Raw genomic sequence first — 16,266 nt, 5'->3', positions numbered from 1 at the left:
GAGGTTAGGTGACCTTAGCGAACATTTAAGGTTGGGGACTGCAAAATGGTTGACATTGTTAGCTAGTCTTTTCTAGATACGAGTATCTAATATGCCAAGAGTATCCAGTAGGTATATAGTTGAAAGTGACCCATTTTTCTCTTTGCAGGTTTAACGGCGATTGCTGACTGTCATCCCGCCACAAAGTAAGTGAGATTCTTTTGGAGTTACTAACCATTTTCAGTTGGGATGTCGCTTGTGTGTCTTTTATGTAGTCTAAAAAAAAACTGTTCAATAACAGATTTGTTCGAAAAATATCATCCTGGGTTATTCGCTTTGACATTGTTTTGACAGTTCACTGGACATTTCTCCCCGCGAAACACACACGCAGACAATCCCCTATATCGAGTGGGCGATACCTTGTTATTGACGTGCCGGCGCTAATTTCGCTCGGCGCCGTGTCGGATTGGGTGCGGTAAAGTCGCCGGTGACGGTGCCGTCCGCTGGCGGCCGGTCTAATCGGACCGCGATCGGTCGCCGGGCCGTGGTTTATCTCCGTGTTATCGCGCCGCGCCGGCTGGGCGAGCCGTGCCGCCGCTCTCCGGCGCTGCGCCGCCGCTCTCCGGCGCTGCGTCATCCACTGTGCGCCGATCCGACACCGGCCCTGTTTACTTGCCGTCGAGCGCAGCCGATCAGGCTATTTTGCAGCCATTCTTAGCGAGACCAGCTCGCGCCCAGAAAGCCGCATTCCATTTCACAGAGGCTGCAGATGCGGCTCTGGAATAGCAGATGCTTTCGGATTTCGCCAGCATTATGCCCCTTTCTTCCTCGCCTGCTCCGGCGCTCTCTGGCTTCCAATCTCTGCCATCGGGCTCCCGCGCACACCTACATCGGCAGCGATAGCAATATCTCCACATCTAAATTGCATTGCCGCAGCCAATAGCGAGAGAGAAACAGCCAGCGGATGAGGCCAACTGAAATCCTAAAGGCAGCACAATAACAATATTCGACAGAAACTCCACCCACACTCCAGAGGCAGCAAGGGCCAGTCAGCACCACGCACCATGCGCTTAAAACACAATGCGTGCGGTAACGGTAAGCGACGTAGGTGCCTGCCTGCATTACAACATACTGCACCATAACAGTACGATTATGACGTAATGATTATGTAATATTACGATGAAAACACACAAATAGGTTCAGTAGCCCTGACATGGACACATTGCCCACACAACTAACGACGTGCAAAACAAAGGCGCTCAGTGGCAGCATTGCTAATGCATTATCGGTCGAGGTGCCGCATCAGCTGTATTTCAGTCGCTCCAATGACGTTATATATCCATTGTCTTAGTGCGCCACAATTGTGCACTGACAGCAGCTCAATGGCAGCGCATTATTTGTAAGTGGCAAGGCTGGGGATGTGTTTAGAACTTCACTTGGTTTGCTGAATACCATGCAGAAGAAACAGACTTCTGCAGAAAACAGCACAATACCGCAGAAATTGAGACCTCTGTGCAGGATCACTGATAAAAAATGTTGTCACTGACTCTTATCAACTGCTGCATACGGCATACCTATAATCAATACGAGGCGCTGAAACACAGTTTAGCTTATACTTGGGCGGTACTCAGGTTTGTGAGCTGAGACAAGTTCAGTTGGGACACGGAGCAAGACGAAAGCAGTGGGCGTACGGTTCTCCAGTAAAAGTCTTGTTGGTTTTGCTTTTTCGGACATATCTGGTCCTATATAATGTTCAAATGCATAAGTATCAACCCGAATTATGTGTATGCACATTTACCACGAGACTGTGAAATTGCATCGTTGTATGCCAAATACTTTCCGAGATATTCACCAAAAACCTCATTTTCTGCCGTTTGGGGTATTCTGGCCGCAATCTTCCTGGGATCGCCTATGACATCAGTAGAGCCATCTAACGAGAGGAACGCGGAAACACAGAATCATGAATGAATCGAGCGCGTAGTAAACGGTGTGTGAAAGGGAGACTCGGCAGAGGCTATCCGGGTGGCCGTCGCGCGGCGCGCCCTTAGGCATCGGCCGACCCTTCGGACCGCGTGGGGTCAGAGGTCGCGCTCGGGAAGTCTCGGCTCTGGGTTTTAGCGCTGTGCAGTCAGGAAGGGAGGATAGGATAGCGCTAGCCCGACTGACTAGTATCTCGGCTGATTCGTGTGGGGTGGAAGGGGGCACAGAACGGGATGGTGGCTAGTGGTGGATGATGGGATGGTGGTTAGGTTAGTGCGTACTGCGTAGAACGTAGCTGAACATGCATTGTTTTTTTCCATGGCAAACAACATGCAGCATTATGTGCGGGATTATGCCAGAACTCATACAAAAGGGAAATAATATTTCGGCCGAGGGAGTGGATGAGTGCCATGACAAAGCATGACGATGCTGCCAAAATCGGGATGCTTTTTTGCCCCCATTTTTTACCCCTAACATGCAGCGCTTAATCCGAACTTGGAGGTCCCCGACTGACCTTAGACCTTAAAATCGCACCCGTCCGGTGCGCCACCTTTTCTTCAGGGGCGCTCTCTTTGGTTGTATCTGTTCTTACCAATAAGTAAAACAAATCGAATGCATAATAAAAAGGCATACCTACCTCGAACACAGTTTTATTCACACCCGCTCGTGTGCATGCTTGTTTTGACCTTTACCTTCTCGCATCATAACATCACTTCAGTGCTTAACCCTCAACGGAAATTTGGCGAAAACTGAGCGCGTGCGTCGTATGAGATGCAGCAACTGGTACCCGAGTTGAATGTCTCAGGTCAACCGATAAACTCTAAGGTCAGTATAAGTGCTCTAACTCGCGGGATCGGTTTTTGGTAAACAACTTCACCACTTAAGTGGTTACAGAGCCAACATAATGGCACCATCGAGTTTTGCATGCTCCAGCTCAAGCGCGTCGAATAGTATACGCTTTGTTTTCGTTGAGGTCAATTTAAGGTGTTCACATCAGAGGCCTCTTGCACCAAAATCCTCTTGCACCAATGCTTGGATTATTTTGCATCGTATACCCAGTCCAAGTCTCAAATGCAACAATTTGCTTGCAAAATTTAGCAAGCACATGTAGGATTATGTATTGGGCTATTGCAAACAAATTTAGCACCTGTAGATTAGCTTATTCTGAAACCGGTTTTTCGATTTTACCTAGCTAGGTAGTTTGGTGCAAGAGGCCTCAGGTCATGGTCAGGGCAGAGACACTCAGGCCACGGAGCTGGCTGATGGCTCAAGGAGGTCATATAGCGGTAGGTCCTCACAGGTCCACTGGTGGCTTCCCGACTCGCTAGCTCAATTTGATGGGGACTTTTTGGTAAAAACTCCTGTGACCTTAGTGACGTCATAAATGAAGTCGCCTAACTTTAAAAGTGAATGCTGGGGCTTGCAAAGATTGTATAAAATTGCGAATTAATGCGCTTGAGACAGCTTTAGATGGCTCCCGGCGTCAAAATGCCAAAATAACAGCTTTCATATTTCCCAATTGATTAATAATCGTGAGGTTGCGTGACCGACCTGACTTCAGGTGACTCTTAAGAAAAATACGAGATAGCTACATACAAGTTGTGAGGACTCTGTGAGATAGTACTAGATCATATAAGCTTCATTCCCCGTTGAAAAGTCCCCTGGCACGAAGGGTGCTGCGACGTCGCGACATTTTGGGACCTTACAGAGGTTCACTTTTGACGTCATTGGTCAACGGCCTGACCTTAACCTTCGCACTTGTAGGAGGGTGTCGAACAGACCTCCTACCCTCAGTTTTTCGCAAATAACTCGCGCAAAAAGCGGCTGATTGCGACGGAAACTTTCAGTACCCTCAAGTTAATCAATATTACGCCTACCCTGTAATTTATATGACCCTGACTCAAAAGACCTTTGACTTGTGACCTGTTTTCCGAAACCATGTTTGGCCGGAATCGCGTTTTGGCGTATTTCGAATAGAGCGCGTTTTATTGTCTTTTTGTGGCTTTAAGCGATCAAACATGTGAAAGGATGTTGATCCCATGGATTCTAGTGGGTATCAAGGTCACGTGAAGGTCAGTCAGGTCACTGAACTTTGATGACCTTTGTTCACTCTTTCGAGTTCTACATGTTTCTAGGGTAGATTTTGGAGTTGATTTCGCATTTAGAAACCGTTTGAACATTTAAGAAGTAGTTTTGGTTCCCTCGTAACATGTGACCTGACCTGACCTGACCCGACCTGGCCTAAATGCACGAAAACATCATCTGTGATCAAAACTAACTTGAAATTTGTGATCAGCACCCCGCAAAACCCTTTAACCTTTAACAGCTTCACTTTACGAAGCTCTAACGGGTCCCGATTCCCCGACTTTTGAGTTATATTGACCTGTCAACCAATGAGCTAGGACCTTAAAATTGGGTATCATCGGCCTCCTCTCGTCACGGGCAACACGCTCTTTTTCCGCGAAGCGTTAGCTCGATCAAGGGCTGAACGGCAAAGGGGTCCAATGGACCCTCCTCCCCCCCCCCCTTTACGATAGACGCTGGCAAAACACCAATATGGGCGAGGGTGAAAATACAGCTGCTGTCATAAAAATTCAGCTTGAATCAAAGGTCAAGCTTGCCAAATTTCAGCTTTCGCAGCTATCAACAAAAATAAACATGTGGAGGCGGCACCCGCCTCCCCGCCCCCCCCCCCTCCTCTCGGCCACTGCCAGCGAGGTTTTAAGCGTATCATACACGTTACAAGGCATCATATCAAGATGACACACCCCAGCAGCCAAATGCACTGAACAAAAACTTATTACCCACGCTAGTCTATCGGCACCATAGCACATGGTCGAGACTGTCATCAGCCACGGACGCGCACTCGACCAACCCTCTGCGCCCGTTGACTGCGGGTGACCTTGACATGTCAAGCCTGATCGGCGGCCGGCCGCTGTCGTGCGTTGTTACACACGGAGGGGAGGGAGACACAAAGCTCTACGTTATAGTTGGCCTCTGACCTTTCCGTGCGCCCTGGTCACTGACCCCGCTCCATGTCGCTGGGCGGTGGCATGGCGGTGGAAACCGGTTCTAGCCTCTACACATGCCACCATCCTAACCCTCCCCTCCCCACGCTACTACGCGGCGTGGAGTACGCTCGTGCGTAACTGGGCGGAGCAAGGGGTCACGCGATACAGGGGCGGAACTGGTTGCCCTCCCGCTCGCCGAGCGACCAACGACTAATACCCTGGAGAACCGTACATGTAAGGTGTCCGGACAGCCATTTCTTAAAGTGCTGCAACTTGTAACTGAACACGTAGTTAGATACGATATAAGTTTCAACGACGTAGGTATAAGTTCCACTGCACCAAACTTGCAGAGAAACGGGTGATGCCTAAATGTACAATCTTTTACAGTTCGGCAACTCCACAACTCCAATCCAGCGTTCATGTGGTTTGGACGAAAAAGTTCATTTCCACCGGCGTTCCCGCCGCCTTTCAGCTCTTGCATCGACCCAGTGAAAACGAGCGGCCCATTAGTTCGTAGCGCGCTGTAACCGCTCACCAGAACACCTACAACTGCCACATGCACCAGGCGGATTTTGTATCGTGGCCAGTGGCCACCCACCTCGCGGAATCTAATCATCTCATGGGTCATGCGTAATACTATTGGCGAAAGGCTTGCTCTGGTCTAGGATAATACCGATGGGATAGATAAATCATCGGAAAGCGAGAACGAAATGTATTGAAGGTTCTGAGGCTGCATTTCCACGGAGGCATGGCGAATATTTGCTGTACATAAAAACGTGCATGTATCTCCATATATGAAAATAGGACGAGACAGCGCACTGACAGTCGTCAGCATCGGTGCAAGTCTGACTCGTTTGGCAGCCTTGTCACGTCTTGTCACATGGAAAGATATCTATTCAATCTAACGTAGGTACTTATTACAGGCGCGTTGTGAAACAAATTTCAAACCATCGTGGGAAGCCTGGGCACCATTGGTTTGCGTCCATAACTGTCGTATACCATTCTGGTGATAATTTCAGCGCAAGTGCGGTTTAAACGGTCGATATCCTGGTTGCGCACACAAGCTAACCGCACCGATGCTGTTGCACGACTTGACTAACATATCATTTCCTCGTCCCGTAACTACGGGGAACATCGCTGGCACAAATTGGAGGGTACGCAGGGCCGTGTCACTCGTCGAGTTTCAATCGATGGTTTTGGCGTCTGACAGCGACCAGCGCTTTGAGCTCCAGGATTCCTGGAGTAGGCATAGCACGGTACAAGAACCTGAGCCGAGTATAAACAGCACATGGAGACAGAAACTGAGTCAAACAACAAACCCGGTGTAGTGCTAGAAACTAAGCCGCAGACCAAAGGCTAGTACAAGTACTACCAGCCGCTGGGCTGGTCAAAAACATTACATAGTAGCAACGGCCAAGGGAAAACAAGGCCAGGGTAGTTTCGGAGATCCAGCCAGGCGAAAACAAAATAGTTAGGTTCCAGAAACGTGACAGGCGTGCAGCAGGCTGCAAGATATTGAGCCGAGTATTAGTCCAGCATGGTGTGAAGAAAATACGAAATTCACATCTGCCAATGCAATATGCTTGAGTATTGATGCAGTGACATAACACACAAACCAAGTCAACAAACGGGGCAACAATAAACACTTCATGCTGGCAGCTAGGAGAAACTCCGGAGCAAACACTAAAAATGTCATGTTTTTTTACGGCAAGTGATGAAGCATATCTCTGATGAAGAAATATGCAACGCCTGCAATTTTACATACTACATATATTTCATGATTCATGACCTTCAACTGGAGTGGCATCCATTCCTGGCACCAACGAGGTGCCGGTGGTTAGACACTGACAGCTATGACCACCAGCTGGTCACCGCTAGACTGCCTTCCGTGACCGCTGCTGTGCCCATACGAGCGACCACAGGTGGCGGCAGCTGCACCGGGGCCTATCTCTGGCCGAGCCATGGAGAGGAGCAGCCTACTGCACATGGGAGGACCAAGGACGCGAGAGGGGTGGGCGACAGCGAGAGAAGGCCGAGGAGAATGATGAATATGGACGGCTTCGGAAAGCCTCCGAGAAAGACGAGCCACTATATCACAACTTGGTGGCAAGCTGTGTCTAGGCCGTCCTTATGTTAATGATATATCGAGCATGGACATCCGGCCGGCCGGGAGGTGAAGATTCCATCTGCAGTTTTCCGGCCCAGTGGCCGCTATTTCTGACGCCATACGCCATTCTCTGAGGAGGCTCTCTTGTCTGGAATATATGCCAGGCTGCCATTTGATCTGGCGATGGTGATTTCAAGCCCGCCGGCGTCGCTGCCCTATCACCAAAATAATTGGATCGACCTCGTATATCTACGCTTTCAGAGGCATGGATTGGCATGGGGTATATAGAGTTCATTTTTCAGGCGAATTGTGCGTGATGAGAACATTCGGAAGATTAATTGTTTGAGATTTGGGGCTTTTGTAGAGATTTGGGGCGTCCTAAGAAAGTCGAAAATGTATAATGTAATGTAAGAGTCTTAAAAACGTAGTGAACGAAATTGTTTGATTGCAGCATTGACGGTTACGCCGACTATAAACAGTGCCCATTTATACGACAGTACGATGAAATAAACCTCTCACGATCACCAGCAGGAATCATATAATTGGTTCATGTCATTCCATTATAATAAAGTGTCACCAGTTGTCGTTATGTGTCCGTCCTGTCCAATCCGGTTCGGAGTCTGTGGCTGTTTCGCTACTCGCTCTGTTCAGAGCATCTGCGACCATCCGATCCAGACCTGCTCAGGGCATCTGCGACCATCCAGTCCAGACCTGCTCAGGGCATCTGCGACCATCCGGTCCAGACCTGCTCAGGGCATCTGCGGACTGCGACCATCCGGTCCGGTCCTGCTCGGGGCATGTCGCCGCCGTGAAGCCGCAGCCCGTCGGCGGCCGCCAATTCCGCCGGCCCGCCCACAGTGGGACGGAGCGGGCCGGCAAATTGGCCAACTTGGACGGTCGGCGGCGCGGCGGCGGCGGCGGCGGCTCCGACAGGCCGTGACCGCACAGTTGCCATGTTGGGTCATTTCGGATTGAACAGAAACCGACCGTGCCGGGCCCAGCCAGCTGGGACAAAAGGTACTCAGCCAGTGGCCGGTGTTATCGGCTCGGCGCCACGGCCATGGCCGTGGCACCAATAGAGCCTATCAGAAACCGCAGCGCCAGACCTACTTATTGCGTGGCTCAAAACACAAATAGAAGACGGCCAAAGAAGGCCACGATATTGGTGAATACCGGATTTAGAAGTACGGAGAAGGTTTACGGAGAAGCTGCAAGTACGAAATAACTAGCTGCATTTCATTTGAAAATTTGGATCTGAGTTCACATTTACATTGGCTGCATAAGCATTGGGTTACTTCATGCCGCGTTTGACGTCAATCTGCAGCGGTTGACGTCACACTCGCGGTGAACTCGGTGCTACCATCACGGTTCACTGGTGTGTGCTCCCATCACAGCCCGTCTTACGAGCCCACTACTGCTGTCCCCATTGGCAGACGGTAGATTGCACACTTTTAACCTCAAACTATAACCGGCGAGCCGTGGCACGTCGACTGATAGTTCCACTCCGGAGTGCCGCTCCCCCACGTCTCCACAGAACGGTGAGTGACGAGCCCACACATCAGCACACACTGGTGGCACTGACAGCCCGCGGCTGCCCACCGCCAGCCTCTGAGGCCGTCATGAACTCGGGCCGCCCCCAGCACAGCTCGCGACGCAATACAGACAGACACAGGCGGCACGGCGCCGTCAGACACGGCACAGCTCCGGCGCTCGGCTAAGTTTGGACGCGCTGAAGGTCTGGTGAGCGCGGCAGACGTCCCATGGGCTGTGATTGGATGTCCTCTGTCCGCGGTCTCGGTGGAGCGCGGGTATCCCAGTCGCCTTCAAAGCCCCTGACGGTGACCCGGTCATCACGCCGCAGCCCACTCCACGTCCTATGGCTCGGTTACCTCAGTCGGAGCCACCCCGGTCTGCCATAGACGGCTGGGCAGGGCTGTGGAGCATTTCTGCAACAGGCGGCCGGCGCCAAACTTCATTTGGAGTCCCGGCGTAATGGGCGCTGTGTTTGGGTCGTCTCGGACCGAACGAGCCGGTACTTGGAGAGTATCTGCGGAAAAGGGCGGTCGTTTGGGGCGTATCTGGTCGAGGGAGGGCGGCTGTAGCGGCTCGCGGCGCGGCCCACTCCGGATGCCCGCCGACCGACGGGTGGGCCGGACACTTCCGGCGGCCTCGTCGATAGCGGCGGCCGGAATCGGACTCTGTCGACGACCGTCTCACGCCCGCCCCCGCCCCCGCCCCCGCCCCCGCCCCGGGCGGCGGCCAGTGCCGACAGACGGCCAATATCCGCCGGCGGAAGCGTACAAACATGCCACCTTGGCAACCCGATGAAAGTAATATCGCCAGTCGAAATACCAGCCGATAAACGATAGCCGAGGCCGGGGCTTACACTGCCACAGATTTTGGGCCGGCTGCCGGTCCTGTTCTTGGTTCTGGTGCTAGGCAGCGATCGAGGGATACCGCTTTGATAAAATAACAGTGACACGATTAAACGGTTATCATCAGCCCATCGATCTTACATGTTTAATTGTGTGTCGACTTATAACTCTTACCCCGTCGTCGCGGCGCTGATGTTTTAAATGCCTTCATATCAGTCACTTCACAGTGATGACTAATTTAGTCACCGCTTCTCTTGTATGCAATATTTTTGGTGCATAATTTATACCGAGTTAATATCGCAATAATTACAGCGATGCTGCTGCGGCGTTTTGAAATGTATCCGAACACCACAATCGCCCTCTGGGGACAATCTTTTCGTTTCCATCAGCCTTTCCTTCACCAAGCTATGCTGGACAGAAATGACATTACCGAGGAGCTGGCCTAACTTTATAAATTTCCGTATATCAAAGGGAGTCGAGTGTTTGAAAATTTCAGAAGTCGATGCTGACATCTGGTAATGGAATCCAGTCGTTAACAAGCAAAGTTCAGCTTTGATGTGAACCTCGGCAGAGCATTCTAATGTCTGTAGCGCGCTGAACTGCGTGCGGTGTATGGGGAGGGCGAGAGGAACATAATGGGTGGTTGAGAGGGATAAAATGGAAGGGTTAGAGGACATACATACTGGTCAAAAGTTTAAAGGTTTAAAGTTTTAAGGTTGAGGTATGGGCTGTAGATACTTGAGGAGATAAAGTGAAAGGTGATTAGTGAAATTGTGAATCACACCATGTAATTGCATATTTAATAGAAACATAAAGGGTGGATACTTCCATATCGCGTCTAGCTAGACACGTCTAAGTCTTGGACGCGTCTAGCTGGACGGCGGCTGCGTCTAGCTGGCGACTGCTAACTTTAGACGCGTGTAGCTTGGAAATCTCCGTCCACGCTAAGTTAGACGCCAACTTGGACGCCTGCTCAGGTAGACGCCAGTTGGACGCCAGTGGAAGTCTCCACCCAAACTGAGAAAACGGATATGGGCAGATGAGATTACGATCAGGATGAGAGAGCACGCTATTAGATAGAATTTCTGACCCCAGTCCACACTATGTGCGCAGCCGGGTGTGAAAAGTCCCGCCTCGACTGGGTCTCTTCTTTGTGGGCCACCAATCGTGGGAGGCAGGGAGGTATGTGACGGGCCAGTGAAAAACGAGTCACGGTCACGGCATTGATCACGGCCAGCACGTGGCGTGACCACTCATCGAGCAGCACTGGCCGTGACTGACGCTATAGGTCATGGCCATGAAAACGAAATCACTGGATCTCGTGATGGGCATTAACAGTTTAACATGTACTAACAGTTTAGATCAGCTTTTTTACCACTATCACAATGCGTTGGAAGTTTTTTTTTGGGGGGGGGAATAGCAGAGTTTAAGCCCAAGCTGCCACGCACGCCTCTCCACAAAGCTTCAAAAGTAGCTGTTGGTGTAAGCATTAACTTGGCTTGTTCTGGTATTTGTTATTGCTGATTTACTTACACGCCACGTCTCGGGCGTGACAAATTTAAACAAAGTAATTAGAAATTACAGTACTCCGGCCACTATCCGGGGATTCCGCGGCTGGGCTTAATGCTGATTTGATGTGAGCTGGTGAAATGACTCCCGCATTCCCCGTTATGTGGCATCCGGTGGCGCCAGCGTGATAAGGCACGATTGTCTGTTTCTGCGATTAGAGGGTAACCACCCAGCCATCAAACCAGCGAGATAAGCGGATGTCCAGCTGGGCTAGGACCAGGTCAGGCATTAAACAAGTAACAAATGAGCATAAACAGAAACATGACTGGCATCTGTGACAAACAGCAGCGTCTAAACCAAAAATGAGTCAGAACACTGCAAAAAATTGTCGCGAACTGCGTGTCGACTCAAGACAGCCGGCCTGATTGCTGCGCTCCTGTCCTGTGCTCTGTCTGACCTCTGACTGCTGAGCTCTATCAGCCACCTCTGACTGCTGAGCTCCATCAGCCGATGCTGACTGCCGACTGCTGAGCTCCATCAGCCGGCGCTGACTGCTGACTGCTGAGCTCCATCAGCCACCTCTGACTGCTGAGCTCCATCAGCCGATGCCGACTGCTGAGCTCCATCAGCCGGTGCCGACTGCTGAGCTCCATCAGCCGGCGCTGACTGCTGAGCTCCATCAGCCGGTGCTGACTGCTGAGCTCCATCAGACGGCGGCGGTAGCCGGCTCCATCGGCGCGGCTGCTTTCCGGGTCATTTGCGCTCCGGGGCGGGGTGGCCGGCCGGCCGGGACGGGGTGGAGTCTGATCGCCTCTGCGGATGGTCGCGCCAACTGCCGTCCGCATCAGACGGCTCGTTCCTCTGCCCCCCCCCCCTCCCAACAGCCCTCCCTCCGCTGCAGGAGCTATCGTCCTGGAGCAGCTACGCGAGGTAACATACATCAGTGACACGACGGCTCACAATTCAGAGCCATTCAGCCTTGACGACGATAAAAAAGGCATCGCATATCCACATGCTTGTATGCACTACAACATAAATTGAAAATCAATCCAATGGATGCTTTTATCATGGAAGAGAGCTATTGATATTTTATATCAATTGGTAACGTCAAATGCAATGCAACAGAGGGCTTGGGCCCCAGTCCTTCTGTTACCAGCATGATAAAGTGGTAGACGTCGGCTGTCTTTGGCATCCGGCTGATAACTTTGCCACTAGTTGCACACTGTCGCCACAATTATGATGAAATATATAACCAGAGTATATAGATGCAACCACACAATCGCAAGAACATAGCAGTCCTCTTCGTCTCTGTCTCTGTCTCAGTGTCTGTCTTCTTTTTCGTCTCTGTCGTCTCTTGATCTGTCATCTTTTGACTGCAATGCCTCTAGTCTTCATCCACATACCCAATACCATCCAATACCAAATCCCAATCTTCCGTCTTCATCTCCATTCTCCATCGTCATGTCTATGTCTCTCCGTCTCGTCTCCATGGCACCGCCCGGCGATGACCGGTCGGCAGAGCCTGTCACCTTATTCCCCTGTCTCCCGACCGCAGTGTCTGAGCTACAGAGCCCAATTCCGCGGCCCGTCAGGACGGCGCCGGCGGCCCGTCAGGACGGCGGTGGCGGCCCAACTTCCCGCCTCCGAGTGTCAGTGTCAGAAACAGGGCCTCAGGCGGTCATTCGCCGTGCTCTGTCGGGGGGCTGACGACAGCCGCCCCCGCTCCGTCCGTGGCCGAGGTCGCCGCTTGAACCGGTGCGGCGCGAATCCGGCCACACTGACTCAAAGTTTGGTCCAGACGGCACATGTGTGGCTCGGACGGCACGCCGGTTGTTCTGGTGAGGGGCCGTGCGCAGCTGGACTGGGGTGGCCCAATTCCAAATGTCAACTGGTCGCCGCCCGTCCGCGGCTCCACGGCTCAGTGGGCGACGTCCATAGCTCCTCTCCCCGTCTCAGAGAGATCAAGGGAACTCGGCCGTCTGAACACCGGAAGGACCGGCCATTCGCCGGGAGAGGAGAAACTATCACCGCCACCGCTGGTCACTCCCCAGAAAAGAGACCACCACCAACGCTGCTCCAATGTAGGTCGACGCTGACATTAGCCCACCTTTTGTTTCAGAACACGGCTGGGTGGAAGAGGAGGGGCTCATAATGTTTCCCGTTGTGTTCTTCACTCTCATGATCGGCTGTTCAGGTAAGAGCTAAGTATAATTCTGAAAACAAGCCTTGCATGGATTTAAACTACTGCTGCAAGTACTTTAATGCCACCGATTACCAGCAAAATTGTTGCTTAGGCATACAGCGTGATGGATATTGGATAAGTTGGGAGAGATAGCGTCAAGCTTTGCGGGACAGTATCAGTTCAGGCGTCTACACTAGTGCCATCTAGGAACTGGTGTGGAAACTAGCGGATCATCCTGATCAACTACCCGCTAGCTTTATTGGGTTAGGTTGTGGACTGTTGTGTACTACATATAGCCTCTGTCACATTTTAACCATTCTCAAAGGCATGAAAACGGACACCCGGGGTCACTCAGACCCCAATAAGGCTAGCCATCAGCTCCCCTCGTGCCCCTTGGCTCCTCCTGCAACCGGCAGTGTCGCTGAGACGGCCATCCATTCGATCAATGTCGAACGAAACAGCACCGACAGAAAACGCCTCCGGCTCTCTGAAAGCAATGTGTGCAGTCTTTGGTTCCGATCCTGTCCTGATGGCCGGCCTGTTTGTCGAAACCGGATCGGATTCAGCTCTGTATGCGGAGCGCAGCGAGTGTCCCAGCAATAGTAATCCGGCGTCTGTTGGAGACACAGCGTACTTGTCCGCTGAATACAAAACAGCGCTTTCAAAACAGAGCCAAGTAGACTGCCTTACAGAGCAGTTTGCATTGCTCTGCGAATTGAGCTGTTTGGAAGAGACAACTTCTACAGATTTGCTTGGCTTTACGAAGAGTGATGTCATTTTCGTTAAAGGGACCCTCCCACCTTCAAAAAAGTTTATGAATTGGCATGAAAGTGATGTTGCTCGGTTCAGAAAGAGCGAAAACGAATATCTACCAAATTTCACCGAAAAATATTCACCGGTTTTCAAGATATTAGACTTTTACTTTTGTTTACTTTTTGGGATCTCCGCTGTTCCTAGCGACTTTATTTGGAAGCAATAGTTTGGCAGCTGAAAGTGCGGCACCTGTTGCGCGCAAAGCAGCATATACCACCGCGTGCTACAAAACGTTTTAGTCAAACATTTAAAAATCGTTAGATATCTGCGCTGAACTCACACATTCAGAGGGGTATTCCTATGCATTAGCCCCTCTGAATCAAAATGCTGCAATTTTGAAATTCAATATTTCCGATTTAAGGCATTTCTCGATGTTGTGAGTGCCGAAACCGGTAATTGTGAGCCAGGGACCCCATTTTAGCTATCTCAACTCAAATCTAATGTTAAGGTGGGAGGGTCCCTTTAAGAGTCTTCCAGAACAGTGACAAGACCTTAAAAACGCAAAGAAACGTAAAAACGTTAACCAAATTGCTGATATGAACAAACCACAAGTAGAATGCAATAAAAAGCATAATGCAAGATGTCGAATACCTATAGCGAAAATAATGAAAAACGCGCTTGGCTGCTTGATAAGTGTATTTGAAAAATAGTAAATAATAAAAATAAATATTTGAAAAATAATATTTCTTATTCCGTCAACTGTTACTGCAAACGTGTCCAATATCAATACAATTTAGTACGTAGTGCGCATGGTCGGGAACTTTTCAGTTGTTTCCCCCCCCCCCCCTGATTTTTTGTTTACTGAAAATGTAGCGGAATTGGTTATGAAGCTGTCATATTCAGCCACACGTGTCTAATCACATTCAAGGTCGCTCTTGGTGTCGTGCGACACCACACAATCAGCGCGACCCTCCCCGGCGCGTCCGAGAGGGGTGTAGGGCCGGGCTACGTGCCTCCGGGGAGCTTGTTGACCTTCCGCTGGGCCGCTGCCAATCGGCCTAACGTGGTGGCCGGCCGCCGCTCCGGAATACGCCGCCACCCAGATGAGATCAGAGCCGACGGCACGTCGAACACGTGTCAATGGGATCCGTGTCGGGTCGGGTCAGTCCTTGTCAAAATGGCAGAGCCGCCCGGTCGGTCTCATGCAACCAAATGAGTTCGGGATTCCGCGAGCCCGGCCCCGGCCACCACTGGTGTTTATTTCACAAGTGATAAAGCCGCAAATGGGCTTTATGAACGATGCCTAGAGCTCGGAGACAAACAAAGCACTCTTGGCTGAGCCGTTTGGTGGCGACAGGCCGCTGGGCTGGCTCTGTAGAGCAGTCAGCGCCATGCTGAGTGGAACGGTCCAGTCTCTCCAGGCCGGGTTCAATTTGCCACCCCAAGCTGGGCTCCGTCTAGGTCTCTGAAGACTCGACGCATCTCTGGATGTGTCAGCGTCGACTGGACCACGGAGGAAAGTGGAGCTCGGGTCACCGGGTCAGCCACATTGCACCAAATAGCAGATTGGGCCTAGTGCCCGCAAGACGGGCTCCCGAGAGCGCCCCAATCTCCCTCCTCCCTTCCTCTTTCTGTCTCGATAATTGTGGCCGGCCTCAGCAGCTGTGTATTATCCCGAAAAGGTCAGCGAGGGAAGGATAGAAGGTAAGTTATGATTACGAGACAGATAAGAAAGAGACCAGACGAAACATGGGATAGAAGAAGGAAAGAGAAGGAGAAGAAGAAATAAATGCATTTTCGGTCTAAGTATTATAAAGCGCAGAGTTCTGACGAGTATCAGAACATTTGTCTATCCAGAAACCTATTAAAATATTTAAGACGGAATCAATTGAATTATCTCAAATCCCAAACTCCCAAGTCCCAGCTGTAATAGAAAATGGGCCTTTTAATGCTACGCCTGCCTGCATCCGGTCGACGGTCGTCGTCCACTCTCCGTTCCCCGCCCACCTCTGTCTGGGCCAGACAGTGAAAGAGACCGGCTATCAATCCTATCGCGATTACTGAATGGCCACGTCAAACAGAATCAATCACACTCTACAGTAGGGCCGGCCGATCGAGCCGAGGGCTAAACAACTGCAGACACTATTCACTCAACGGGGTCACCCCACGGCGGTGGGCCGGATAATGCCATGCCAAGGTCCTGGCCCAATAGATGTCACGGCCGCACACATCAGGGCCGGTGAGGAAACAGGTCAGAAAGGGCACACGTCGGCACGGTCACAGGTCAGCAAGATCACAGGACGGCAAGGTGCCATCCGGCAATATTATGGCCGAAGAGGCCACAGCGTCGTTGGAAGACACTCCTTAGCC

The 16,266-nt window shown here is 51.2% G+C and overlaps 1 protein-coding gene across 1 annotated transcript in view; it reads left to right on the top strand.

Annotated features, from left to right (window-relative positions):
* The window catches only part of LOC122370885 (zwei Ig domain protein zig-8-like), an 88,876-nt gene that overhangs the window by 33,214 nt on the left and 39,396 nt on the right, over nt 1-16,266 (top strand). Inside the window, exons 3-4 of the mRNA XM_043346832.1 lie at nt 149-185; nt 13,081-13,155. Coding sequence (XP_043202767.1) covers nt 13,113-13,155 — 43 coding nt within the window. The 5' untranslated portion in view covers nt 149-185; nt 13,081-13,112. The remainder of the gene's footprint in view (nt 1-148; nt 186-13,080; nt 13,156-16,266) is intronic.

Source organism: Amphibalanus amphitrite, unplaced genomic scaffold (assembly GCF_019059575.1).
Source record: "Amphibalanus amphitrite isolate SeventyFive unplaced genomic scaffold, NRLGWU_Aamphi_draft 001180F_arrow, whole genome shotgun sequence".
NCBI lineage: Eukaryota > Metazoa > Arthropoda > Thecostraca > Balanomorpha > Balanidae > Amphibalanus > Amphibalanus amphitrite.
This window is presented reverse-complemented; position numbering and strand designations above follow the sequence as displayed.